This window comes from Peromyscus leucopus, chromosome 4 (assembly GCF_004664715.2).
Source record: "Peromyscus leucopus breed LL Stock chromosome 4, UCI_PerLeu_2.1, whole genome shotgun sequence".
Taxonomy (NCBI): Eukaryota; Metazoa; Chordata; class Mammalia; order Rodentia; family Cricetidae; genus Peromyscus; species Peromyscus leucopus.
Window position 1 is genome coordinate 2,027,123 of NC_051066.1, and position 26,430 is coordinate 2,053,552.

The window sequence follows — 26,430 nt, forward strand, 5'->3', positions numbered from 1 at the left end:
TGACAGGAGGAACTATTTGGGAGGCATGTGTAGTAGATGTAAGAAGCCAGAACAGGAATGAGGAAGGAATATTGCCAGAATTGGTATTGTGAGTGTATGTGGCACTGGAACATTCTTAATTCTCAGGCAGCCTTCCTGGAGGTGCTGATGTGGACATGAATCTGATGTGGAGGGTTAGGTGCTAGAGACAGGAGAGAAGGACCCTCTCTGTGTTTGGTACCAGTGCTGCTTTCTGCTCAGCAAGCTGCAAATTATAAGGCAAAGGTGAAGGCTAGCTGGATTCTAGGCCTCCTGTCTTAAGCACACTCCAGAGCAGACAATATATCTTGAAAAACAGGAATTTTTGTTTGGGTTGTTTTTTGTGGGGGTGATGGATGATAAAAGGATTTCTAACAAAGCGTGAAGAGAAAGAAGACAATGGGCTGTGCCAACAGAGGAAGCTTTTGTATCTAAAGCTTGTTTTTTTGTTTTGGTTTGGTTTTTTGTTTGTTTGGATGAAGTATCAAGAAGCCGTGGTACCTGTTTTCATTAGCTCTTCTTTCTGGAACATACTCTCTGCCTGAGAAAGGTGATGGAGCTGGTGGAGGTTTTGGCTCACTGGGTAGAAGGAAGAGGTTTGGGGTAGAAGGTAGACCTACGTAGGTATAGAAGGGACAGTGACCCATCAGAAGATCCATGGTGAGTGCTAAGCACTTGCCAGTTTGGAATGTGAGTCTTCCTTCCACCTTGGGCCAGGGTTCTCTGGCTATATCTGTTTCTCACCTTGCTGCTTGCAGACAGACCACTTCCCAACTTCATTGCCAGTTGCTTAGGGACACAGAGAGATAGGAACGGAGTACAGAATCCCACCTTGTCCATGTTCTTGTCATCTTTGACAGCTGACAAGGGAAGTATGCTATGCTGCAATCTTGGAGACGAATTGGAAGAATTTTATTTTAACCAAGTTCTAGAGCATCAAAGCATGTGAAGAAACGTGAGGCTGTGGTCTGGACAGGACTCAGAGCACTGCAGAGCCTTCTTCCATTCTTTGGTCCATTTCTAGCTCCCAGTCCTAGAGGATTATTGTTCTACAGGGACCAAAACGCAGAGGTCTCTACAAACCACCCTGCTTGTTTGTGGTAAAATACTGTGGCTTCTAATTAGTGAGTATTGAGCCACACAGAGGAAATGACATTTCTTGTGCTGTTCTAAGGGCTAGCAGATTGGTTTTGAATCCTGCAACTGAAGGACCTAAAAGTTTGCTCTTAGTAGGAAAGGGCTTTAGGTAAAGTGACTTTGCTCAGTTACACAGTGCTTGGCGACAGAGCCCATATGCTCTTGACTGTTCTATGCTCAGCTGGCTCTGTGCCCTCCTTACCACCCTGCTTCCCAGGGCCATTTCACAGAAGTGTCCCTTCCTCTGTCTCTGGTACATTCTACTTCCCTTTATCTAGACTGTGGGACTAGACTGTGTGTGCCTTACAAAATAGAACAAACAAAACCAATCTACCTTTCCTGTCTTAGCTCGTGCTCTCCCTGGTTCCTTTGGAAATGGATTGTGAATCAGCTCTAAGCCAGGATGCCTGGTTTTTGTTAGCTGTACACTGGAATATTTATAGTCTAGTGTGGTTCTCAAAACTGTATGTAAAGAAGTGCAGACTTAGTGGGTGCTGCTTGGAGAGATCGATCCCAGGCTTTGGAAATGTGATTTTTTTGGGGGGGGGTGGGTGGGTGGTTGTCAGATAATGCTGGCCAGTCTGCATGTGCTTAACCAAAGGGTCATCCTCACAGTGGCACTTTCCAGAGCAGTTTAATGCAGGGTTCCACTTTGTAAAATCTCTCATACCATTTGGGCTACACTAAGAAAAATTATGGATGCCATTCTTTGGGAGGTTAAAACAAATTACGGAGGGTGCACTTGAGAAACCCAGAAGGGCTAAAGTCACTTGGAAACAAGATCAAAGGACCAATGTGTCAAGACTAGTGAAGGGATGGCCTTGGGCCAAGCATGGACACTCTTACCATTTATTTTAAAGAATTTTACTTGTATGTGGTTCCAGAGAGGAAACGACAGCTATGAGCAGCCAGGTGGGCAGTGTGACATGAAGTTACCACCTGAGGGCAGGTGAAGCTGATTCAGAAAAACACAGGAAGAAGTGAGCGCTGTGGTATGGTGATAGCGTATGTTCAAGCTATGAGCTATGTTTGGTGGTGTTTGAGGAAGATTGTGAGTTCATGGCCAGCCTAGGCTATGTTAATGAGACCTTGTCCAAAACAAAACAAAACAACAGTTTGGATAGTGTAGAAGAAAATGTGCCACAGATGTCCATTTGAACCACCTTTGACAGGACTGGGTGACATTGGGAATAGGTCCTTTCTGGAGCTAGATTTGAGGAAAGTGTTCACTGTAACCTTCTACTTTGGCTGGGGTTGTGACATGACAAGGTTTTCAGCTTAGGAGAGCTGAGGAAGGATGGAAGATCACTGGCAGGTAGAAGGGAGGCGAACATCAGGAGGTTTGAACAGAATCAGAATTGTCTTCTGTAGTGGGATGACCACAGCTAGCAGCTCTGCTCCACCGCCTCAGAGGGATGCTAATCCTGGGTTCAGGGCTGATGTCTAGCAAGCCCATTTTCAGTTTCACAGACCAACTGTGAATTGACTAACAGCATAGAAGGTCATAGAGCTGAGTCACAATTGCAGTAGCCCTGGTCCAAGTGACCCAGGCCTCTGATTGGGACAGCGTAGAACAGTGAGGGGAGTCTGGGAGCATACTTTGGCATTGGAGGCCTGTGTGCTGAGAAAGGTGCAGCCCTCTAGGTCTTGTGAATGCCTTGGTATGGGGCCTGGAATGGTTACCAGGGTGAGAAATAGGTTGGAGGTACTTTTCAGAGCTACTTTGTGAAGAGCCCTGGGTGCTGTTCCCTTTGTGATCACCACTCTTCGATGTGGTGAGAAAATTGTGGAAGTACATCTAGAGAGCCAAGAACCTATAATCCTGTTTGACAAGAAGAGGGAGGAAGAGGCTATGCCCAGATAAGGATGAAGGGAGTAGCTAGAGCAAGCAGAGATGTTGGCCTATTTGACTTGTCTGCTGCCCTGAGCAGGGCCTGCAGCTGATCTGCATAAGCAGACAATTTCCATCCCACCAGGGACTGTTGCTGCCTCTGAGTTGAAAGGTACTGATAGAGTTCAGAGCCACTAAGGCAGATAAGGTCGATCTGCACTGGGGCTGTAGGCAGAAGCATCATCTTGACATCAGGCAGATTGGAAGCCAGCCACTTGGCATCTGTACCCTTTCATTTTTTACAAGGTTGGGCTTGCCAATCACAACTATATACTGGATATTCTCTTTTACTGGGGTCTGTCTTTTGCTTTCATTTAGATTTTTTTTCCAATTTTTAAGATTTTAACCTATGCAAGGGTCAGTTGCTTTTTGGGATTCAGTTAGAGTATAGCCTCTAGCCAGTGGGAAAGGAGATCTTTAAAAAGGTTCTTAAGGACAGATGAAACTATGTGGTTATTGAAGGATTTGCTCTGGGTTTCAGTTGTGTTAGTCTCCACCTAGCCATGTGTCTCCTGTGTTCTTTTCAGTGCTAGAATTTCTTTGCGGGGGAGGAGGTATTCAAATTAGGGCCTGCAGGTAATAGGCTGCTACTCTACAGTGAGCAGGTCAAGATGGGCTTCTGTAGCCCTGCTGGGGACTAGAACTGGAGGTAGCAGTTGTTTGGAAGCCTTAGGTCAGAGTTTTAGAAGGTATCTGGGACACCAAGCCTAACAATCTTTGAGTAATAAGAACTCCATGGCCAACTTCCCATCTGTTAAAATGAAAATCTGGGCATTGGTGAGTGTGGCTCTGTCACACCTTACTTACACACTATGCCAGAAGCCAGCCCTGGCCTTAAGACGGTCAAGATTATTTAGCCTTTGCATCTGTCCTGTGGCAGCACCTGAGCTCTCCTGGGCAATTACTGAGGATAAGGAAGGTGCAGATCCTGTCAGCAGGAAGTGACGGAGGCACACTGCTGACCAAAGAGTGAAACAGAAGGGCTCAGGACCTCCTAGAAGAGGAAGACTGAGTGGGGAATGCCCAAGGGAGGCAGCAGCTGTGGAGCTGGACCTAGAGGATGGCATGATCTGGTCAGGAGGTTGTACCAGAGCCACATCTTTTATGTTGCCAAGAGGTACTTGGGTTAGATTGGGACAGGCTGGGTGACAGGCTGAGGGGCATGGACTGTGCTCCGGGTGGTGGGCAGTCAACAGATGAGTTTAGGAGGGTAAAGTGGCCACAGACACACTACATTGAGGAATGTCACTCTCATTATAGTAGACCATGCCTGTAACTATAAATTACACCTTTCCATTTAGTGTGTACTAGACTGTCAAGGGGTGAGGAGCTCTTGGGATTAGGATGAAAAGGGCCGCTGGAGCATTGGAAGGTTTTCTTACATGACAGCACATGACAATTTCATCATTCTGTAGGCCTTTTCTTTCTTGTAAGCCTAAAGGTCACTAACAATGTTTCTTTGGCCTTGATCTGTTTTGTATTCAGGCTAGTTTTGGCTTGGGGCCTGTGTGTGTGAGGGTAAAATGATGGACACCAGTCATCCCCTCCACTCCCATTCTCACCCCCTTCAGAACCAATCACAGGGTAAAGAAACTCTATGGAATGCAGACTCCTTTCAGGCCAGGCTTTGCAGTCTTCTAGAGGACAGGTGAATCTTGGGCCTGGAGGGTACTCCTTGGAATCCCTCTTCTCTCCTCCAGGTACGTACTTCAGGGCAGTTTTTAACCCAGTTCCAGCAACAACGGCTTGTTCTCAGTAAGGTTTTGTGATCTGCAGTTGGTGTGCCTGGGAGACATGCTGGCTGTCTTGAGCCTTACTTAGCTCCCTCTAGAGCAGTGGTTCTCAGCCTTCCTAATTAATGCTAAGACCCTTTAATACAGTTCCTCATGTTGTGGTGACCCCTCAACCATAAAATTATTTTCATTGCTACTTCATAACTGCAATTTTGCTACTGTTATTAGTCAAAATGTAAATAGTTTTTTTTTTTTTTTTTTTTTTTGGACATAGTTTGTCAAGTTGGTCTCGACCCACAGGTTGAGAACCTTTGCTAAGTAGGGCTGTGCTGCCTGGTCATGTCTCTGAGGCTGATAGAAGGAACATACCTTGCATATTTCTAGAGAAGTTTCTAGGTTCATGGAAGAGAGATTTTTGCATGCAGTAGATGGAGACTGGCTCTGTCTTTGCTAAAGAGTGTGCACTCTGTCCATAGCTAATACCAGGAATATCCTTTTATTTGGCAGCTAAGTCCTGTGCTGTGCTCTAGCCTCATAGGGTGGTTCTTGTCTTCTGGCTGTCAGTAAATGATAGAGCTATGCCTGTTGATCATGTGTCCTAGTATTCAGTTATAAGTTTAATGCCATCTCTTTGTTTTCCTACTTTGGGAAATAGATGGTTAAAATTAAAAATACATTAAAAACAGCAACAACAACAACAAAACTCTGCCCTAACTAATTATTCTGTACTGGGAGCCAGAAAAAAGTTTTCATTCCTTGTTAAGTGGTCAAGGAAATGAGTCAAGAGTAAGGACAGCATTAGGAAGTTTAAGGTAGTTAGGAAGACTGCCTTTAAGTTTCTTCCTGTAACTTAGAAAGTTGCATTTCCAGTTTCTGGCTCCTTGCCTTCCTCCGAGTGGTGGATAAGCTCCACCCTTCCTGACTGAGCATACCTTTTTACTCTGGCCAAGGAACTTGGTTCCTGTTGGCATAAACATAAGATTCTGGGTTAGAAATCAAGACACAGGATCTAAGTAAATTTGTTCCCTGGACATAATCATGTCCCAGCTGACCCTCAAGGTAGTGATGGTATTCATCTATGAAGATGTGGTAAGCCCACATTCCACATGTACTCTGCTGTTACTTGACCCAAGGACAAAAGTGCTGCTACCAGATGCATGCAGTCCCTTCTCTAACATTCATCTTTTTGCTCAGGCTAGCCTGGTGCCACTGGGGAGCATCCACTTCTCACAAGACACCTAAATAGGATTCGGAGTGCTGCCCCCCCCCTCCCTGCTCCCAGCTCACTTAACATGGCAGCTTTCCAGCGACAGGCCACACCCTGGTGGTGTGGAGGTGCTTAACTATCCATATTCCTGTTCCTGGAAAGCACACTCAGTTGTAGAAACTGCCAGGTGGGGCAGAACATCCTCACAGCCTGTCCAAGGCACTTGCTCTGCATCCCAGGAATTGGGGGGAGTACTGACCTCAAGAAGCACACCAGGGCCCTGGCAAATACTTTGCTGGTCTAGGAGGAGAAAACCTGTCTATTGCAGAGTTACAGGTGGCATTTTTCTCCAGGCTTAGCTTACTCCAGTCTGATGTTGGTCAAGTTACTGCTTAGGAGTCTGTTTAAAATACCCATTTGTATTTACTGTTTTTCCCAAGTACACAGTGTAAATAGTATAATTTGCAGTGCAAAGTCTTTGGCAATAACTTCAAGATGTATACTATGTTAAACATTGGAAACATAAGCACCATGGACTGCCCCATGCCTTCTGGGCCTGTGGTGACATGTAGACTCTGGACTTTACAAGTGTCAGCGTGGTTGAAGCAGCAGCCTGCATGTGTGGACTATCATCAGTGCCTCGCCCAGAGATGCCCGGCCTTCATCCAAAGGGACCCTGCTGCTCCGAGCCCTGCAAGCAGCACCTACACTGTGGCTCCTTTGTGTTGAATATGTTGGACTCTGCCATAGATAGACCCCTTTGTCTGGCTGCCGCGGTTTGTAATGCCTTGACATGTTGCATTTCTTTCCCATTTGGATGAATAAAAATAAATGCTATGTGTAAAATAGGAATGGCCTGAACTATTCTGTGCAGGACTCAGTCTGCTGAAAAGAAAAGTTCCAGTGCCAGCTGCAGAGATGGCTTAGTGGTTAAAAAGAGCTCACTGTTTTTTTCAGAGGGTCTGGGTTCAGTTCCCAGCATCCACCAATAGTTGCCTGTAATTCCAACTCCAGTGGATCCATTGTCCTCTTCTGGACTCTGTGGGCACCTGCACATACATACATACCTAACTAAACACAAAGAGACATATCAATAAAACTGAACGAACTATAAGCCCCACTCCCTTTCTGGGCCTGCAAGGCAAACTTGTTCATCTCAGAGATTTTTCACTTCACACGGAGGGATTCATTTTGTATGTGTGTCCTGAGATAGCCAGTGATTTGGGCTGTGGGCCCAGGGCCTGTATAGTCTGTTGCCCCGTTAAACTTTCAATTGGCGCTGAGTAGTATATCATATTGCATCAGCATGCAGTCTAAACCTTTTTACATCCCTCATTCGTAACCCTTACAACTGTCCCATGGGTTGCCAAGACTTGGGCATTACCAGAAACAGGGCAGCAGCAAGCAGTTTGACTCCAAAGGTGGTGAAGTTCTTTCTCCAGCAGCCACTTGTGGGAAACCTGCTGGAGACAACTGTGACCCCTGGCCCACCAGTTAGGTAAGTAGACAGTAGCACTGGATGTTGTGTCTGAAGCACCTTATAACTTAGGACCCCATGTTCTCTCTGCACATCATCAGCTTGGACTTGGCAGCCGGTTTCTGCTGTAACTGCATTCTCTGGGCCTGAGGGTGCGTACCTTCCTATAACAGGCACAGGGCTCAGCCCACAGCAAAAGGTTATTAGGGAACCAGGAAGGGAAGGAGTAGAGGAGGAAGAAGGTGTGACTCGAGTCAAGAGCCTCCAGCAGTGGGTAGCTCTCAGCAGCCCCCATGAGGCAGGTAGAGAAAGGTTGAGTGGGTACGAGTTCAGTGCTGTACTTTGTTATGGTCCCTAATTTCCATGTAAAGTGCATCTAGTGAAGAGACCGACCACTTGAGCAGCAGGCAGGCATGATGGATCTCCTCCCCACCCTGGGAGTTAGAACTACAGGGTAACAGTCCAGGTGTGTGGCCTTGTCACCTATAAAATAGGAAGGTAGAGAGCCTAGTGCTTATGCCCTTTATTCTTTGAGCCTGCACCCAGTCATTTTGTATGGCTTTAATCCTGTCTGCTCCAGCTCATGCCTTGACCCCTCCCCTCAGTGATTCTGAGATCAGTGTTTTAGCATATGGCACGCTGAATAGTGAGGAGACTCTCTTACCACAACGCCCCTTCACAAAGGCTCTGGTTTTTGTTGCTTTTGGGTCATTTACACCTGGGCATGGTGGTGTTCTGGGCTTAGTTGGGGTTTGTGTGGATTCTCCCTTTCTTCGTTCCTCTTAGCGTGTTCTTCCTCTCCAACTTGGCTTAGCACTTTAGAGCTCTTGCTGACAAGGGGCTGACCTGCTCCAAGTTGTCTGTCCTTCAGGCTGCAGATTGTATTTCTTACTACCCTTGAGCACAGAGAGCAAGCTGCCCTTCCAGCTCTTAACTGTTTGACCTGTTCATTCCCTTGAGTGCCTGTCCACATTCTGTCCTAGCTATCTTAACTGTTTGCCTATTTTGTCTGCCTCCTCCTGCCCTTGCTACACCCCAGTAACCCCGACTGCAACACTCCTTTTTTGGATCTGCCTCATCAACAGTTTAACAACACTGCTTCCTATCTCACTAACAGACCTTCACTTGAGACACCTGCCCCACTCTTCCCCATCGTGTGGCTGTTCTTAGACCCCTGTCTGGGTCTGGTGCTTGTGTACTCTGCACATTCCCTGAATGTGCCTGTGCTCCCCTGTCCTGTGTGCTGAATACTGCCACACAGGACAGCATCAGTAGACAAAGCTTGTGCTACCAGATGACTCACTCCTTAGCAAATGTACATTCCAGACATCTCCACCATTCTGTCCAAAGCCACCTAGGATCCAAACACTGAAAGCCAATTTATCTTCCTAGTGTTTCTGTGTCATGAAGTTTCACTGACTCCTTTTCTTGTTCTCTTTCTAGTCTGTCACCCCTGCTCACACCCTACTTTCTTTTTCCATTTTTTTAAACCCCCTAAAGGATCAGTTGGAAACTTCCCCAAATGCAAACTGCCTTTAATATCTCCAGTAGTTTCCCCACCACTTTGAGGCTCCTTTGCCTGGACCTCCACCTGACTTACAGATTACTGCTTTCTCTCTCCTTCCTATACCTTGATCCCGTTTCTACACAGCATATCCCTATCTGTCGCTGCAGAGTTGTTTCCCTGCCTTGTCTGTCTCCTTTGCAGACCCTTCAGCAGTCCAGCAACATGTCCCATACCTATAAGCTATTTCCCCATTTCAAGATCCTTATCAGTTACTTTAGGCCCATACATTAAGATTGATTGGTGTATGGGGTTTCCTTTCTCAGATGGTGTAGCTTTAAGATGGAGATTTCTGCCAAGATATACTCCTGAACATGGGACCCTTGAGCCTGGAAAAGTATGGAGCTAGCTATGTCCTCCACCCTGTAAACATTGAAAGGGTCTCGACTATGCTCTGGAGCCACCATCCAGGCCTCTCCAAGACCACCTATCACAGGCTGGGCCTAAGGATCAGCCGTTATGTAGGCAAGCCAGGCAGAGACCACTCTGAGACAGTTTATGGTGGTTCTGGAGGTTTGGGCAAGTGGGGGGAGTGGGAAGCATGGTTAGAAAAGTAACATTGACATTCAGAGAAGTGAAGATAAAGAATGCTACCTGGCTACCTGCATCCCCAGGATGTAAAGATGCTGAAAGGACCAGCCAGAGAGGGTAAGGAACCTCAGTTGAAGACATCATCACTGCTTTCCCTATGGCTGAGCAAGTATCCCAGGCCCCCGGGTGCTCTGCTCTTCAGTTCCTTCCCTTGCTGTTTCTTCTCCCATCTCCAGCTGGTGAGATGATTTATCTTTCCAAACATAATTCTACTTTCTTCCTTAGATTTTAAGCACTGGGGTATCTCACTTGTCAACCACAGCACTGTACTTCTCAGGGAGGGCCACCTGCACTCATCTCTTACACAACACAACCTGTACCTGTGTGTTCTTCCCCCGTGTGGTTGGCACTTTTCAGCTCTGCCTGATGTGCACATGTGACAGCACATGCAGTCCTGACTGCTGTTGGAGCATGGGAAAGGAACACGCAATCATAAAACAGCTTTGTACAAAGCAATGCTGTTTGTACCAAAATATTTAATGAATATGCTGTTAAACAAAAGAAATAGTAATACAATTTTACTGGTTTATATTTCAGTTCATAAAGTCGACGCACAAACTACCCTAGCACAATGTCCACACACCTAGTTTTAGATGGGCTTACAGCTGTTGTGGTAACTGAACAACACAGACACAGGAATTGGTGGGGGGTGGTCTGGGGGAGGGTTGGCCACTTGTTTTCTCCCCACTGTAGATGACCTCATCAAGCATTAGTAAAACCAACAGGGAAAGAAAGCAACTCAAGTGTCCTTATATACAAACCCACGCCACCTCCACACAGTAGAAAGGACGTGAACCCCCGTGAGGCTGCTTGTCAGCATATCACCACATAAATTAAGTCAAAAGGTTTGCTTCATTTTTTAGTTTTTAAAAAAGGTGCTGAAACCACCATCTCATAACTTTGAAGTGAGACTCCACAGCCCATCCGACCATACTGCAGATCCACACCTGCAGCTCTGGGAGAGACAGGCCAGGAAGGTAGGGACCATACAGTGTGTGCACTCTCGTGCGTATTTGGACACATAGCTCAGTCTTCCTCACTTGTGCACCTCATGTTAAAAGGTGAAGGAGCTCTCGCCAGCTTCCACAATGGCAGGAAGAACATGAAGTGCCTCATAACCACAGACGGCAGTGGTACAGATTATTGGCTGAGCCTGGGATTTAAACACTGTCAGTGCAGGGTACTAGGAAAGGTGTTTATATATATATTTATATATAGGTATTTATACACACACACACACACACATATATATGTACACATGACACATTAAACAAAGTAAGAGCTGTCCACATCATGATTGATTCAGTCTCAGTCATGTGGCCCATTCCGGCCTTTTGAAGCCGTTTTGGCAGCTAATGCTTCAAAAAAGAAAAAAAAAAAAAAAAAAAAAAAAAACCAGGACTATGAGAGTTGCATAGAATTGCTCAGAAATGTGAATAATGCCAAATCAAAACCTGTGCACTGTACTGGTTAACAAAATTAGGTGACTTGAGCCATTACTACGAGACTCTTATACTCAAAAGTGCTTCTCATCTCTCTGGAGGCTTCTGCCGGCACTGAACCCCTGCCCCCAGCCTAAAGGATAAGGTGTGTGTGTCTTCTTCTTCTTCTTCTTTTTTTTTTTTTTTTAAATAAAGGGTTTAGAAAATAAAACAAAAACACATTGGAGGATGCCCTAACTCCTGACTGGGCGAGGTGCTCCTATACGTCAAGAGGCCTGGACAGCACTAAGAGGCAGGTGCATGTCCAGAACATCAGTCAGGTTGGCAGCCTGGTGCAGGAGCCCTGGCCCACTGACCTACCAACATGCTAGACAGCTCTGACCTAGGTACATTCTGGTCCTGGAACATGTCACAGAATCACATCTGGCCAAAGAAGGCAACCAAAGGTGGTGTGTTTTCTGGAGGTGTCTGGAGGCAGCAGCTGTTCTCAGCATGTCTCTTTTCCTTGAACTCCAGTTGCTGTCTTTATGGAGCTCAGTGTGCGGTTAAACCAGGTCTTCTTGGCTGCCTGCACCTCACTGAGGGCAAGGCCCAAGTGGTGTTCCAAGTCCTACAGAGAGAGCAGTGAGTGTGAGCCTCTGAACAGCTGAACCAAGAGCTCCATCCATCCATTCATTCTGAGGCAGGGTACAGTGCCTATGTATCTGGGAGCTTTCCTAGTAAAGCTCTTTCTTGATTCACTCACTGTCAGGCATACTACCATCTAGTTAAATCCCCTGTGAATCCAAATCACTCAGTATGGCATTTGAGATGCCTTACAGCCCAGACCCACAAGCTCTCCACCACTAGCCTTGGCCCTGGTTTTCATCCCTTTCCTGGGATTCCTCACTAGGCAGGCCTCTTCTCCCTTAGGTTGTGGTCTGAGCTGCTCCCTCAGCCCAGAATGCTCTTTGCTCCAGTCCTTCTGGGGCTGCTCTGTCCATTCTCTGACCACAGTTTAGATACTGCTATCTTGGTGATGACTTTTTGATTGTGCTGGGCAGTCCTGCAAACCCTCTCCAGAATCTAGGGCAGAACCTGACAGAAGTAGATGTGTCCATTAATGGCCTGTGACATGGGAGAGCTGGTCTGAAGTTTTAGACCTGAACCAGGTTCCTGCCACTCATGCTGCCCCAGTGATAAGGATGGCTGGAAACTCATATAAATTAGGAAATATGCCCAAGGTCACAAAAGTGATAGGTTAGGACAAAGAGGTTTGCATTTGTTAAGCCCCCATACCCACGTATGGCCCTTCCTACATGATATTTTTATACTCAATACAGCCCGACAAGATTAGAATCCTTATTTCTATATGGACACCAGGAACCTGAGGTTTAGGGAGATTACTAACCCAGCCTGAGTGGGGCAGCGACAGTTTTTAAACACTAGCTCTGTGTCCCACTAGAAAGACTGAAGCTTTGGTGGTAATTCTTACTATGATAAAGTCCAGATCCTTAGGTCGGGCTAAATGGTTCAACATGCTCTGGTAGGTAAAAAGGATAGTGTTCTACCCAGAAGGGCTGTGGTCACAGTTTAAGCAATGGACATGACATCGAAACCACAAAAGTCATTTCTGGGGTCTCTAGCCCACACCAGGAATCTGGACTGCGAAGGGAGTGTGTGCCTTCATGCTCTGCTGTTACCTGGATCTTGCACTCGGCTTCTACCAACTGCAGTTTGGTCTGTGCCAGTTCCAGCTCCATCTCCCGTAGCTGGTTCTTGAGTGTCTCTTTTTCTTCATCCGTGTCCTCATCCGAAACCCCCTTGACTGAGCTGGTGCCCTTCACTCGCCCTTCTTTGTTGAAGAAGTCTCGGCAGCGGTCACAGTCATCTACCTTTTGCTGAAGTGAACACAGAAAGTAGAGAGTCCCAAAAGATGGTACCTGTCAGATACTGCACGTGCCTCAGTGTCTCTTGTGAGTACTAGAAAAGCCTGTTTTTCTTGGGAAACTGTCAGTAACCTACTTCGAAGACTACCTGGTTGGTGTTCCATACCAAAAGCAGTAAGAATATCCCTTCTTGACCTGCTGTACACCGTGAGGAGTGCTGGGGTAAGAGAACAAAGGCTCACGTACAAGGACCTTCACGCACTGGGCATAGAGAGATACCTATCCAACTAGGAGCAGTGGGATATGGTAGTCAGTGCTTGTTCAGGGGAGCCTGATAACACGGGAGAATGGGTAAATACTAACACTAGTACACAGAAGTAGGACACAAAATCTGGATGTAGATGCTGGAAAAAGGGCTCAGTAGTTAGGAGCATGCATACTCTTCCAGAGGACCAAGCTTGATTCCAGCACTACACCAGGTGGCTCACAACTTCTCACCACTCCAGCTCTAGGGTAATACAATGCCTCTGGCCTCCACAGGCACCTGTGCTCAGATGCACTTACCTTACCTACCCCATAAACACAACTTAAATATAAAAAATTATTATTAAAAATAGTAAAAATAAAAAAAAGGTATGTAAAACAGTCACAAATATTTTACATTTCACCAAAACAGGATTGCCACTGGGAAATTCTATTATACACCCCCCCCCCCATCCATATCCCAAATTTAGAGATGTAAATGTTTAAAGAACACCTAATTGGGATGAATGTAATTTTATATTTTAAACTAAGACCAGGAACGTAAGACCAGGAAAGACTGGAAGACTATGCAACAGAATGTGAACTGTGGTGTGAGGGGTTGAACTCATCCAGAGTCTGCAGAACAGTGAAGCAAGAATCTCCACCTCAAGCCACACGTGGTGCAGCTTTCCCGATGATGTTTATGACAGGAGTCCAAGTGTGAGGTCTAAAGCCAAGGCACATGTGGTCTCATTCTCAATCCTTCCAGAGGAAACAGATCCAAGCCTGTGACAGGCAGTTTATCTGGACTGCTCAGTCTGGTTCACTTGGACCTGTGTGTCAAGGATAGGCCATAATATGAACTAGAGGGTATGAAATCTGCTTAGTCAAGAAGTCTTACCCGAATTTTTTCAATTTCCATTTTATTGGCTGTCTGTTGCTTCTCCAGTCTTTCACTCAATTGAGAACAAATCTAAAGGAAAATAAAAGGTTCAATGTCACCTACATAAGTTGGACTTTGAATAAATTCTATTCTAGCAGCAGCTGGAATACGCTGTGATTGGACAGGTGAGGTTGACACGCTCACAGATGGGAAGTGGCCGGCAAGTTCTCTATAGGCCACTGTGAGATCCCAGGTATAGAGGGGACAAGTTCAGTATGGTTCTGTGTTTGTAAAATTGTACCAGCCTTGGAGGGGTGATCTGCCGACATTCAGACACACACTGGCACTCTTCCAAGCATGCCTAGTGGAAACCCAACAAGAAAATCTTCCCAGGCTTGCTTAGTTCACAAGTGAGACTGAGGTATGAACAGGGGCTTGATGCCAGTTTGCTTCTGCACTGAGGCGAGAGTGCAGTCTCCCCACCATGTACCCAGCCCAGGCCCTGGTAAAGGAACTCACCTGCTTATAGTCACCAATGATAGAGCTGTTTTTTTTAATCTCTGATTCTGCCTTGTCAAGTTCCCGGCGGCACATTTCCTTTAACTGTGCACATGAAATGAAAAGGGAAGCTCGGTTACTAACTGCATAGTGCTGAGCCTTCCAAAAAGTGCCTCACCTAACTCTGGCTAGGCTTAGTTCCCCTCACATCCACCTTCTCCTCCTCTCAATACAACACTAATCTTCTGTATTTAAAGACAATAGAAGGAGAAAAGTAACACTTTAAAAACCGCTGGTGCTCAGTTCCAGTGAGGCTTCTGCCGAAGTCAGTTCAGCACTGTACAAGAAACAATGCAGGCCACACAGATGGAAACCCTCAGGAAGAGAGGGTAGTGTTATACAGGCCTCTGAGCTTAGTCAGGCTCACCCTGGCCAGTCCTGTCTGAGACAGTAGTTGTGGAGGTTCTGCAGATGTGCAGAGGGAGGGGGTAGGAGCTTGTTTTGGGTCCCACAGCACTCTCAGCTCTCACAGTGTATGACAGAGGCACTGAGGTCAAGAGCAGGAATACTGAACATTCTGAGATGCACCCTCTCCCGCAGACACTAGCACTCTCCCCTTGCTTTCCATGCTGATATACAGGAGCCTCTCCCACCTCAATGATACACTAACTCATGCTTTAGTTGTTAAGAACCATTATGTTTTAGAGAGGGAATAAAAAAGGCCTTTGAAAATTAAGCAAAGCCACTGTCCAGGTTCTCCAGTGCTGAGAGGTTCTAGCTGAACCCACCAGTATTTGCAAAATGCAGGTATATGGAGCAAGGATCCCCTCACCTGTGCAGACTCCTCTTCTAACCGCCTCTTCTCGTCCTCTGCATCAATCAGCTTCTGTTTGGTCATCAGCAGCTCCTTATTCAGTGCATCTCCCTTTTCCTCTGCCTGAAACATTGAGGAGATAACCATCACTGAGCACTCAACTAAGCTCAGAATTTGACAGGGCAGTATTCCATTTTAAGAAAGTAGGAAAAGCCAATCCAGACAGGAATGATAGCTCAAGTCACACCTAGACTACTTGAAGTGTGCGATAGTACAGCGCAGTGGTGAGGAACTGAGCTTTTGACTTGTCTCAAATCTGATAGTTGAGTGACTCTCGACACATGGATAAGTTACTGAGACCCATTCTAAGCTCCAGGCTCTCCAGCATAACATGCAATCAGTATAGTGCCTAGGCTAGAGTGATCACTGGAATGGTAGCTGTGAATTCTAATACAGTTTTCTCTTGTGCATCTAAATAGTCCTGCATATGTGTTCTTGCTAAAGTTATTCAATAGAGAAGGCTGCTTCCTGCAGGCACGCTGTATCATTTTGAATGGCCATATTCCACCCTAGTCTTTTTTCCTAGCACACACAAAATGTCTGGTGAGTAGAGATGTGAATCCCAGGGGGAAATACATGTGCTTCCTGACTCTGATCCCTCCACAGATAACTGAAGAGTGTCTATCGTGCTGGACACCAATCAAGAAAGCTAGGGGGATGGTCTTCTCTGGTCTGTTCCTAGACAACCTTCCCAAGCTTCTCTGACATTAAACAGTGTTGATTCCAATCTTGGGCTTCCCATGTGTAACTGAGACAGGCATGACATGAGCACGCTCAGTTGCCTGTTGATTACTTACAGACTGTGCTGGCGTAAACAGAGGTGCGTGCTGCCCTTTCCGGTGACAGTTCACTACTTCCTCCTCCATTGCAAACCCAAGAGGCAGTCACAAGCAAAATGGAGACATCAGACAAGGAGACAGTAAGGAGAATACAGCTGGTTGAGAGCACTTGAGCACTGCACGGAGGAGGTGACTCAGTGAAGCTGACTTCAAGCATGGGTCAGCCAGGGGAAGAGATGATCCAGCTATAGGCTTTACTTCTACAGGAGCAAGGGTGGGGGTGGGGGTGTCCTCTCCTAAGCTCCCACAAGCCAGGTGGCAGAGTTAGACTCTCCAAAGCAAGTGCTTCACCACTCTAGCTGACTCTGAGCACTGTGCTGATGGGAAGGTGTGCTGAGGCTACTGGACTGCCATAGCCACAGTCCTCTGATGGGACCCCACTTGCTGCAGTTACTGTTTACATAAGCAGCTGAGATGAGACCATCTGGGGATAATATATATATATTCCAGATTCCCCTTCCACTGTAATCAGAAAGCTGAAAAACATCCGGGAAACAACTGGTCCCTAGGAGGGAAGTAGAAACCATGTACATTCTCCTATCACTGGGGCTTCTGTCAGAAGAATGTCTTAGACATCAGAGAATGAATGTCTAAAAGGTTAAGGGTCCTGGGTGGTTGAAGTGGCAGAAGCTGTGGGCAAAAGATAAGTCACAGTAGTCTATAATGTGACTGATGGAAGACCAAGCAAATACCTAATTAAACAAAGGATGCAGCAAAAGAGAAGAAAAAGCAAGCAAGATAGAAAACAAATTTCTATCTGGATATAACAAAGACAAAAGGTGTGTTAAAAGGAGAGGGTAGAAAAGATGCCTGCCATGCAGCACACACAGACATAAGAGCAGTGAGGATTGCTGTGGCCATTCCACAAGGAAGGAGACAATGGAGACACATGTAGATGCTCCTACTACATAAAACTCTGTAAGTTTGAAGTAAAATAGGTAAATAGCTAACAGGGCTGTCCTTATAAAGACAGTGCTTACCCAGCTTCATAATTTTAAATGATGATTTTTAAAAAGGTTTGTGGTAATCTTTAAAACATGTAAGATAGTACAAAATATATAGATTAAATCTCCACAAAATAGAAAGAAATTAGCTCAAAACAGACATTAACAGAACAGTACAACAAAAGCTGGTGTTTGGAAAGACCAGCCTTACTGATAAACAACCAATCAGGTGAGGGCAGGGGTGCAAAAGGAACACTGCTATAGACGTATGAACGCATGGCAGCAGCTGCAGTGCCACACCCTCGGTCACTAAGGACAAAGTTCTTCAGACACACACAAAACCAAGGCCAGCTAAGCAGTGCACACCTCTAATCCCAGCATTTGGGGGAACAGAAGAATGAGAACTACCCGAACTCCAGGCTCTAGTCAGCTCACAATTTCCTGAAAAGTAAGTTGTAAGCCTCACAACCAAGTTTACTATATCACAAGTTCAAGGCCCACTTGGACAATTTAGTAAGGCCCCTGTCTCAAGACAAATAAGAAGAGCTCAGTTGCAGCTCAGGGTAGAGTGCTGGCCTGGCATGTGTGAAGCGCCATGTTCAATTCTTACTATTATAAAACAAGGATGAAACTCAACTGGGACTTATAGGAATGTAAAGTTAGTTTACATCATGATGTAACATGTTAACAAAACTAAGAAAATATATCTTGCCATTATAACAGATGCAAGAAAAGTGTGTGGCAAAATTCAACAGAATCATGACAAAACTGAGTAAAGGTTTCTCTGCTCCTCAAAGTTGCCCCCAAAACTAATAGCAAAACGAAGCCATATCACCTGCTCTCTAAAGACCTTAGAAAGTACAGCAGTAGAAAAGGCAGAAGAACTGAAGTCTTCATTCAGATACAACAGTGTGTGTGTGTGTGTGCATGCAGAAAACTCAAAAGAAAAATAAAAACAGCCCCACAGACCTCAACTAGACTATCAGATTTTGGCAAGGTATGGCACAAAATTACCTGTATTTCTAGAAATCAGTGATCAACAACTGGTAAGTAAAATTAAGAAAACACCACCAGCCAGGCAGTGGTGGTGCACACTTGGGAGGCAGAGGCAGGTGGATCTCTGTGAGTTCAAGGCCAGCCTGGTCTGTAGAGTGAGTTCCAGGACAGCCAGGGCTACACAGAGAAACCCTGTCTTGAAAACCAACCAACCAACCAAACCAACCAGAGTAAAAGTAACAGAGTGAAACAGGGGCAAGTCTTGTGCTGACAGGAACTGAAGGCATGTTAACACAAAGGTGACATGCCACAGGCTGAGGGCTCAGCTGCTGCTCACCTGTCAAGCCTTGCACAAATCAACAGATTCCATGAAACCTGGCTTAAAATCCCAGAAGGCATCTATTTCTAGAACTTGGCAGTAAGTTTTAAAAAGAACAAAGCCAGATGACTTAAATGACTTCATTTTAAGATTTTATATATATATATATAAAGCTTCTGTCCTGGAATAAGGATGGAACAGCTAGAGTGTCAATTAGACCAATTAAGGAAGAGTCAGTCAGCTGATGTTTGACAAGGGGGCTGAGGCCCTATAGCAAAGTCTAGTAATGGGCTGGCCCAGCGCCTCGCTCCCATGCTGTTCTCTGCTCCGATGCCATACTGTCTTAAGGCAGAGGAGCATCGTGCTACAGGGGACTGAGACAGTACCACCAGCCCCATGTCAGGGACCTTGTATAGGTTCCCTCTTCTCGAAACCCCAATGTTACAACTGTCACGCCAGTGCACAGAGGAGAAAGATTTCTGGGGTCACCGAGGAGTTAAATGACTAGACATTTCTCCACAGCTGTAAACAGCACAAAGAGGCAGATAACAAACACAACAGAGGTATGAGCACAGATTCAAAAGGAATGAACTTCTTTTAAAGACTGAGCCACTGAAGTCACAGGACTGTGAGAGTACCCCAACTTCTTCACATCCCCTTCAGTGATGGCACTAATCAGGGAAGATGAACTGGGAAAGGGTGTCTGCTCAGAACTGCGGGGGCTGGAACGGGCTCCTATTGCCAGACTGTTAGCCTCCTTAGAGTGTAAGCACTGGATTCAGGCCATCTGGGTCTCACCATGACGACGGCTCTGCAACTCCCTGGACAACCTGTGCTGCTTCCACTTCATGACCAGTGGAAGGAGACCGCGGTCCTGGACACTTGGCTGTTTTGTACAGAGTGCCTGGAACAAGGCCTACCACCCAGCAGCGCCAAAGAAATGCCAGCTCTTACGGATCAGACTCACTCATCTTCTTTAGCTTGTGCTTGTGATGTAGTTAAAACATCAGATCATAGCTCTTTGGCTGTTTCTGTATCTATTATGGAGACAGTCTGAGATCACAGGAAAGATCTCAGGCATTCCAGTGAGTTCCAGAGCTCTCTAGCTTTCTGGATATCTTTACCCTCTGAGCCTCATAATTATTAAAAATACAATTCTTAGCCTAGTGTGAAGGTGCACTTGAGAGCAGAGGCAGATGGATCTTTTTGAGTTCTAGACCCGCTTGGTTTATATAGAAAGTTCTAAGCCTGTTCTAAGCTCCATAGTAAGATCCTGTCTCAAAAGGGGAAAAACAACAACAAAAAACCAACAACTTCCTTCCTGGAAGAGGTAAGATAAGAGATTAGCAGAGTTCTGTGAAGTGCTGTAAACTGTGTCTGGTGCCAAGGGAGAAACTGCTACAGTTTTCATTGTTTCTACTTCAGGTCTCAGGAGCGTAGCCTGGTTTTCTGACTACAGTGCCAGGATAAGACATCTGAAAAACAGGTTTACACTGCTTAGAGACAGGCTTAAGAATCCAAGTCCAGCTGAGTGGTAGTGGTGCTCAGCACTAGGGAGGCAGAGGCAGGTGGATCTCTGTGAGTTTGAGGCCAGCCTGGGCTACAGAGTGAGTTCCAGGACACCCAGGGCTACACAGAGAAACCCTGTCTCAAAAAAACAAAGAACCCCCCGCCTCGCCCCCCCCCCAAAACAAAAATGTAAGTCTAGAGTTTACCACCCCCCACTAGATGACTACTATCACTGATTCTTACAGAGTAGAAAATGCCACAGCTCGAGCTGATGCCCACCTAAGCCTTTGGTCAGCCTGCCACTGCTGTGCCTTTGGGAATATTCTTTCCTCTCACTTCCTTTCTGCAGCACCGTCCACAGCTGTGAGCAAGTGTGAGGTGAGCTCTGCTGCCCTGTCCACATAACACCAGCTCCCTCTCCTCTCCAGGCAGAAATGCCTGAGCAGTGACAACTGTGTGCACCTGACAAGCAGGCCTGTGGCAGTATAGCAGTGAGAGCCCAGGTGCTGTCCCAGGGAGCTAATGGCCATGAACTGTTCTCACTGCAGCTGGGATTCTGACCCACTGTTCTTTGCAAGCTTTTTTTTTTTTTTTTTTTTGGTTTCTCTGTGCAGTTTTGGAGCCTGTCTTGGAACTCACTCTGTAGCCCAGGCTGGCCTAGAACTCACAGAGATCCGCCTGCCTCTGCTTCCCAAGTGCTGGGATTAAAGGCGTCCACTTTTTTTTTTCTTTAAACAGTATGCCAAATTATGCAATCCCGACTCTACCTGGGCCACAGCCATTACCCCTCCTGCCTAGACCTCAGTGTCCTAGGTGGACAGAAAGCAGACTAGGTGATTACAGCCAAGGTCTGTCTGAAATTTTCAATTTCTGAAGAAAATGAAAAAGAATCAGCAGATACTGCTATATTTTCCTTTAATGTTTTAATGACTGCGAAACAAAAGTGTGTGTTTTCAAGGAAGTATATGACATGCACACTGTTTATGTACTTGGATGTTAAGGACTTTCTAAAGTTCATATTCTCTCTAAGGATAGAATATATATATATGAATGTGAGAGGCCTAAGTATATTGCTAGGATCTTGGCAAACCAACAAAGAAGTCATCTCAGGGTATTGGGCCATTAAATCCAGGGACTTAGAAAAGCTGTAGTTCAGGGGCCATATTCAACCTATCTCTAATTTTTGTAAATAATTTTTATTAGACAACAACCATGTTCATCCTTTTATCTGTGAACTGTTTTTGTATCAATGGTAGAATTAACTAGCAGCAAAAAGGACCTTAAACATTACTATCTTGCTACAAAATAAGTCTGCCAATCCTACGCCATGAATAAGACTACTTCCTCAAAGGGAAGCTCGTGACACAGAAAGCAGAGAGCCATTCTGTCAGGACGAGGGAGACAGACAAAACTCGAGTGTCTGCCGGCAGATGTAACAAAACCTCTGTGCATCTTAGTGTGGACTCTGGGAAGCTCTGATGAATGCTGCTAACCAACAGCATGAGAATTAGTAAGGCCCTCCCCACAAACAAACAAACCAACAAGCAAACAGCCCTCTACTACCTCTCAATGTCTGGGAGAACAGGCAGGCTCTGTGAGCACATGTGGAGGGTGGACGGCAGGGCAGCACAGCGGCGCTCCCTGAGAGGGCAGGGCTGATGGAAACCGCAGCCGTCAGCGGCACTGCCGTCAGCTGTCTCCTCACATCTGTCACACTTACGTTATCCAGGTCCTTCCGCAACGCAATCTTGCTGGTGACCAACTCATGAGCCAAGTCATCATTTTCCTGTTCCAATCTCATGTTGGCTTCTTGCAGCCGCCTATTCTCCCGCTGTAGGAGGCAAAGAAGTAGGTTATGGACATCAAAAACAAATCGAATGGAAATGATAGTTTATCAAGGGTCAAGCTTCAAAAAAGTCTCAAGTCCTGTAAAGGCGTACACCATCACCGGCCAATCCATTTTTCTTAATAAACAATTTCTAATTTTCTGTCTCCACAAAGACACACACGACTAACTGAAGTGGCCATGTTCAGCAGCTCTCTCTGGCTGGCTGAGGAAAGAATAAGGAACCTGGGCGGCTGCTTTGAAGCAGCACAGCTGTTATTTTCTCATTTGCAAACTTGCTCTGAAAACCAGCCTTGAAACAGTGGAACTGAATTTAAAAAAGATTCAATACAGCTAGTTACGGCTTATGAAGTAAAGGCTGTATACGAACCTCAAACCGCTCGATGGGGTCTTCCTGTTGGGCCTGCTGCTCCCTCATGGTGTGGTACTCCTTCTCATACTTCTTCAGCTTCTTCTGGCTAATCTGCCAAGGAAGTCACAGCACAGATGAGGAACCTGATGATGGAGGTGCTCACTGCTACTGACCTGGGCAGACCCAAGTACTGTGGACATGGTGCTCACTACACTGGGATGCAAATCTTGACAGACAAATATAAGCCCAAGACTCCATCAGGGATATTTGGTCCCCCAAGTTAATAATAACACAACTCTACTATGGAACACCTACAGGCTTTGCCTATGTAATTTTGGGGTCTGTTTGATCCTAGTAATAATAATAAGCCACCATTTTCTGTAGCACACACCAGCGGTGTCACTAAATGCTTTACACCTGAGCCCTTCCCTCCCCAGGTACACCACTTCCTCATCTGAGGCATCAAGAGGTTCTGTCTTATGACTAAAGATGTCAAGAAGGGATGACGGTAAAGTCTGGGCCTGAAGGCCTGGCTACTGGGTTCCAGTCAAGGCCCAAGCCCTCTCTCTTTCCACTATGTGTCTTGCATGTTTCTCTTTGCCTTAGAAGCAGATCTCACTGTTCCACTGTGTCCTTTCTTACTGTAATCCATAGGCTGTAGACAAAGGATGCTCTGAAACTACCATGCTTCCTTCTCTCTCTCCCCAAGCCCTCCTTCTCCCTAGATTTTCATGCTCTATCATGACCAACCACTTCTCTTTCTTCTGGGGAATCTTTACTTTCTTCCTATACCTATCAGTCCTTGGTGTACTGGCAGGCACTTCTTTTGCTTCAATCCTAAGTAAGAGTGAACTTCAAGATTTAGCTCTCCTTTGTTCAATTCCTTCTAAAAAGCTAACTCATTCTGTTTTTTTGTTTTTGTTTTGAAATTTCTATATAACAGCCCTTGCTGTCCTAGAACTGGCCTTGAACCCAAAGATCTGCTTACCTGGGCCTCCATATTGCTGGGATTAAAGCTGTGCACCACCACGCCTAGCCATTTTCTTGTGTTTTAAAAATTATATAAACTACGAGCTCTAACAGACAGCATGATGAAGCAGACATGTTCAGTAAGCATAGTGCTTCTTTGTTCTCAAAGCTCTAGTTATCAGCACCAAATGTCTCATTTTCCAATCTGTTCTTGGCCCATAGGTCCAGGGAACTGCCGATGAAGAAATCCATGCAGAAGTGGGAGCAGGTGCACATCTGCAGCACGCTGTGGCAGCGCCTGCATTTCCTTCTGGTCAAGCTTTGACCCAGCTCAGGCACCCTGGAGGATCCTTTCTCACTGGCTCTGACTTCTGTATGGTCTGTTAGCAGATGTGCCTCAACTGGAGCTATGCTCCTGGAGTCTGGCATTGCTATCCTAAAGCCGGTGGTCAAGGTGTAATCTTTGGCTCTGGCTACAGTCGCCACAAAGATGCCCATTAAACTTTTATTGTGGTCCTAAAGTGATTCACCAGAACAAACCAACAAAAATCATACCCAAATAAAACATCTGTGAGATCAGTAAATTCATAAACCAATTCTATCAGGAAATAATTGAGGCTCATGGGCAGCATGCTCTTCTACGGGTGTTCTTCTCAGTCTGGGCAAAAGAGAAATGACGGCAGCCAAGACAAAGGCTCTCTTGAGCTCCTTCTAAAGAAAGAGCAGACACCATCTCCTGTACAGCATCTTCATACACCTTCAGGGTACTTCAGTGTTTCACTCTCAAGCAAAGCTAAGAAAGAATGAACACTTTCCTCATAACCACACATTTTGAAAGGCTAATTTCCAGATTTTATTATCTTTGATTGAAACTGGAAAACTCCACATCCTTGGTGTCCAGTGAGGTATCAGCTCCTTCCTGGAACCTAGTCAAGATCAGTTACTCAGGTGCCGCTTCCTTCCTGCTCTGTGCTCCATGTCTGTTCTGCTTGCCATGCACCTCAGTGTCTGAGCAATACTTGAATAGGGCTCAGTCAGGCCCTCCTTCAGGGTCTGTTACAGGCCATGTTCTTTATACAGCATTTGTGACGCAGGAATATCTAGATACCAACATACACATTCTGCCAAGACAGAGCTCTACTGTGACATTTCTGTCATACAGTAGTCATAAAAATACTTAAGAAACACACTCTCCACTCAGACATCCACAACACATTTCTCATAGTTAAACTTGGAAGGAAAGATGAGTTAGGAATTCTGCTCCAGCGCTCAGAAGGCTTATGTTAGCTGACTTCTATCAGAAGGCTTCCAAAATTACAGCTTTACACAAGGAGGTACTGTCATCCTTCAGCAAGACTGAAGTAGAAACTGAACCTTTGCCCTGTTTTAAGTTTCTTTCAAGAAAAACCAAACTCCTGGTCTAAGTGTGGGGTGGTAACTGAAGTGAAGCAGGTTCATACCTACTGTAGTCAGAGTAGAGCTCTGAGGAGTAGCCCTACTCAGGGTTTCCTGAGCACATGACCCCTCTTCTCTCTTAGGGGTAGAGTCATACTTACCCCTTAGCAAAATACTCCGTAAATACCTCTGTAAATGCTGTGGTCCTCAGGTAAGAATCTCCACATTAGGGAGAGGGTGAAGACCTAGGGCATGCCAACTGGTTCTTTTCTTAATTTTATTTTTACATTAATTATTTACACTGTTCTGTGTGTGCACACATAGGTGTATGTGTGCCATTACCACACGTGCCATGCATCACATTTGTAGGTCAGGGGACAACTTCAGGAGTTGGTTGGTTCTTTCCTTGTGTGAATTCTGGGGCCCAAACGCAGGCTTGTCAGGCTTGCTGAGCCATCTCAGTGTCCCCGACTTGGTACTTGGTGTAAGTTCCAGTGTGGTTCAAACAGCTCTCCTTCAGCCATTCATCTGTCACGAGAACTGGATAATGCACTCTTAAACATGTGCTATCTGTCCGGTGATTCTGGCTCCCAGTCAGCCTCTGGAGCAGACAGTGGTGTCAAGGCCCATGCAGATGGAGAGAGGTGAGTCACGGTGGCTGCTGACCTGGGTTCTAATGATGTGCTCTGTGAGCTCTCTACCACAGCTCCAATCTTGGCAGATGACTCGCTCATCTGTGAAATACTAATAGTGCTTCTGAGTGTGTCTAGGAGGCTCTCATCACAGAAAAACTCTATGTGCAGCACACAGGGAGCCTTTTCAATAAATAGTAACTGCTATTTGCTATTGCAATTATTATCTGGCAACCTATCTGAAAGAAACACAGCAGCTTCCTGAATACACTGTGGTGGTTTGGAAAAAAAATGGCCCCCAAAGGGCTCATTAGGTGTGGCTTTGTTGCAGAAAGTCTGTCACTGAGGAGGTGGGCTTTGAGGTCTCACAGATGCTCAAGCTAAGCCCAGTGAGACAGTTAACCTCCTGTTTCTTTTGGATCAAGATGTAAGGACTCTTAGCTCCAGCACCATGTCTGCCTGCATGCTGCTTTGCTTCCCACCATGATGATAATGGGCTATACGTCTGAAACTGTAAGTGATCCCTAATTGAATGTTTTCCTTTCTAAGAGTTGCTGTGGTCATGGCATCTCTCCACAGCAACAGAAACCCTAACTGAGACAACGAGTATGTATCAAATCACTTAAATGAAGTCTATTTTACACAGAAAAACATGAACTATCCTGGTCCTTTAGAAGAGCAGGTTTCCAGAATGCCTTAAGAAAGTTTTCCAGGGGTAGGAGGTGACCTGGTATGGGAGCCACAGGGAGTTCAGTTAGGCTGCCTGTTAGAGCTGCATGACAAGATTGAATGTCTGAATGACCTGGTAGGTTGTGGGGAATAAACAAGAGGTCTGGTGCAGGAGGGATCCTAATGCAGAGTAGGATTGATGATGTAAATTTAAGGAGTTGGACACTGGCCCTCCTTCCAGCTCAAGAGTGCTTGGGAGAGATAGGGGCGTGCCTCTGTACCTGCTACTTTATTTACGCCTTAGAACAGTTTCCTGAGGTGGACAAGGCAGAGGGTATTGCCTCACTTTTTTTTTTTTTATCAGTTGTGGCATGCATAAATGAGGTTCATGGGCAACATCACGAGAACACAGTCTGGGTGACTCTTATTTCCTACCGTCTCTGTGCCAGCTCGTTACTGACCTGAACTAGCATCTGATGACGGAGGCACGCCAGGCTGCGCCAGACGAGCCTGTGCACAGCAGCTGCTCACAGC

General features: G+C 45.9%; 1 protein-coding gene across 2 annotated transcripts in view; it reads right to left on the reverse strand.

The window, feature by feature from the left end:
• Positions 1 to 10,074: 10,074 nt before the first annotated feature.
• The window catches only part of Rabgap1 (RAB GTPase activating protein 1), a 99,557-nt gene continuing 83,201 nt past the window's right edge, over positions 10,075 to 26,430 (reverse strand). For both annotated transcript variants that reach the window (XM_028887929.2, XM_037204475.1), the window contains 7 exons: positions 22,250 to 22,342; positions 21,754 to 21,864; positions 15,385 to 15,489; positions 14,574 to 14,657; positions 14,073 to 14,144; positions 12,743 to 12,940; positions 10,075 to 11,670 (listed from right to left, as the gene is read on the reverse strand). In XM_028887929.2, coding sequence (XP_028743762.1) covers positions 11,548 to 11,670; positions 12,743 to 12,940; positions 14,073 to 14,144; positions 14,574 to 14,657; positions 15,385 to 15,489; positions 21,754 to 21,864; positions 22,250 to 22,342 — 786 coding nt within the window. In that variant the 3' untranslated portion in view covers positions 10,075 to 11,547. The remainder of the gene's footprint in view (positions 11,671 to 12,742; positions 12,941 to 14,072; positions 14,145 to 14,573; positions 14,658 to 15,384; positions 15,490 to 21,753; positions 21,865 to 22,249; positions 22,343 to 26,430) is intronic.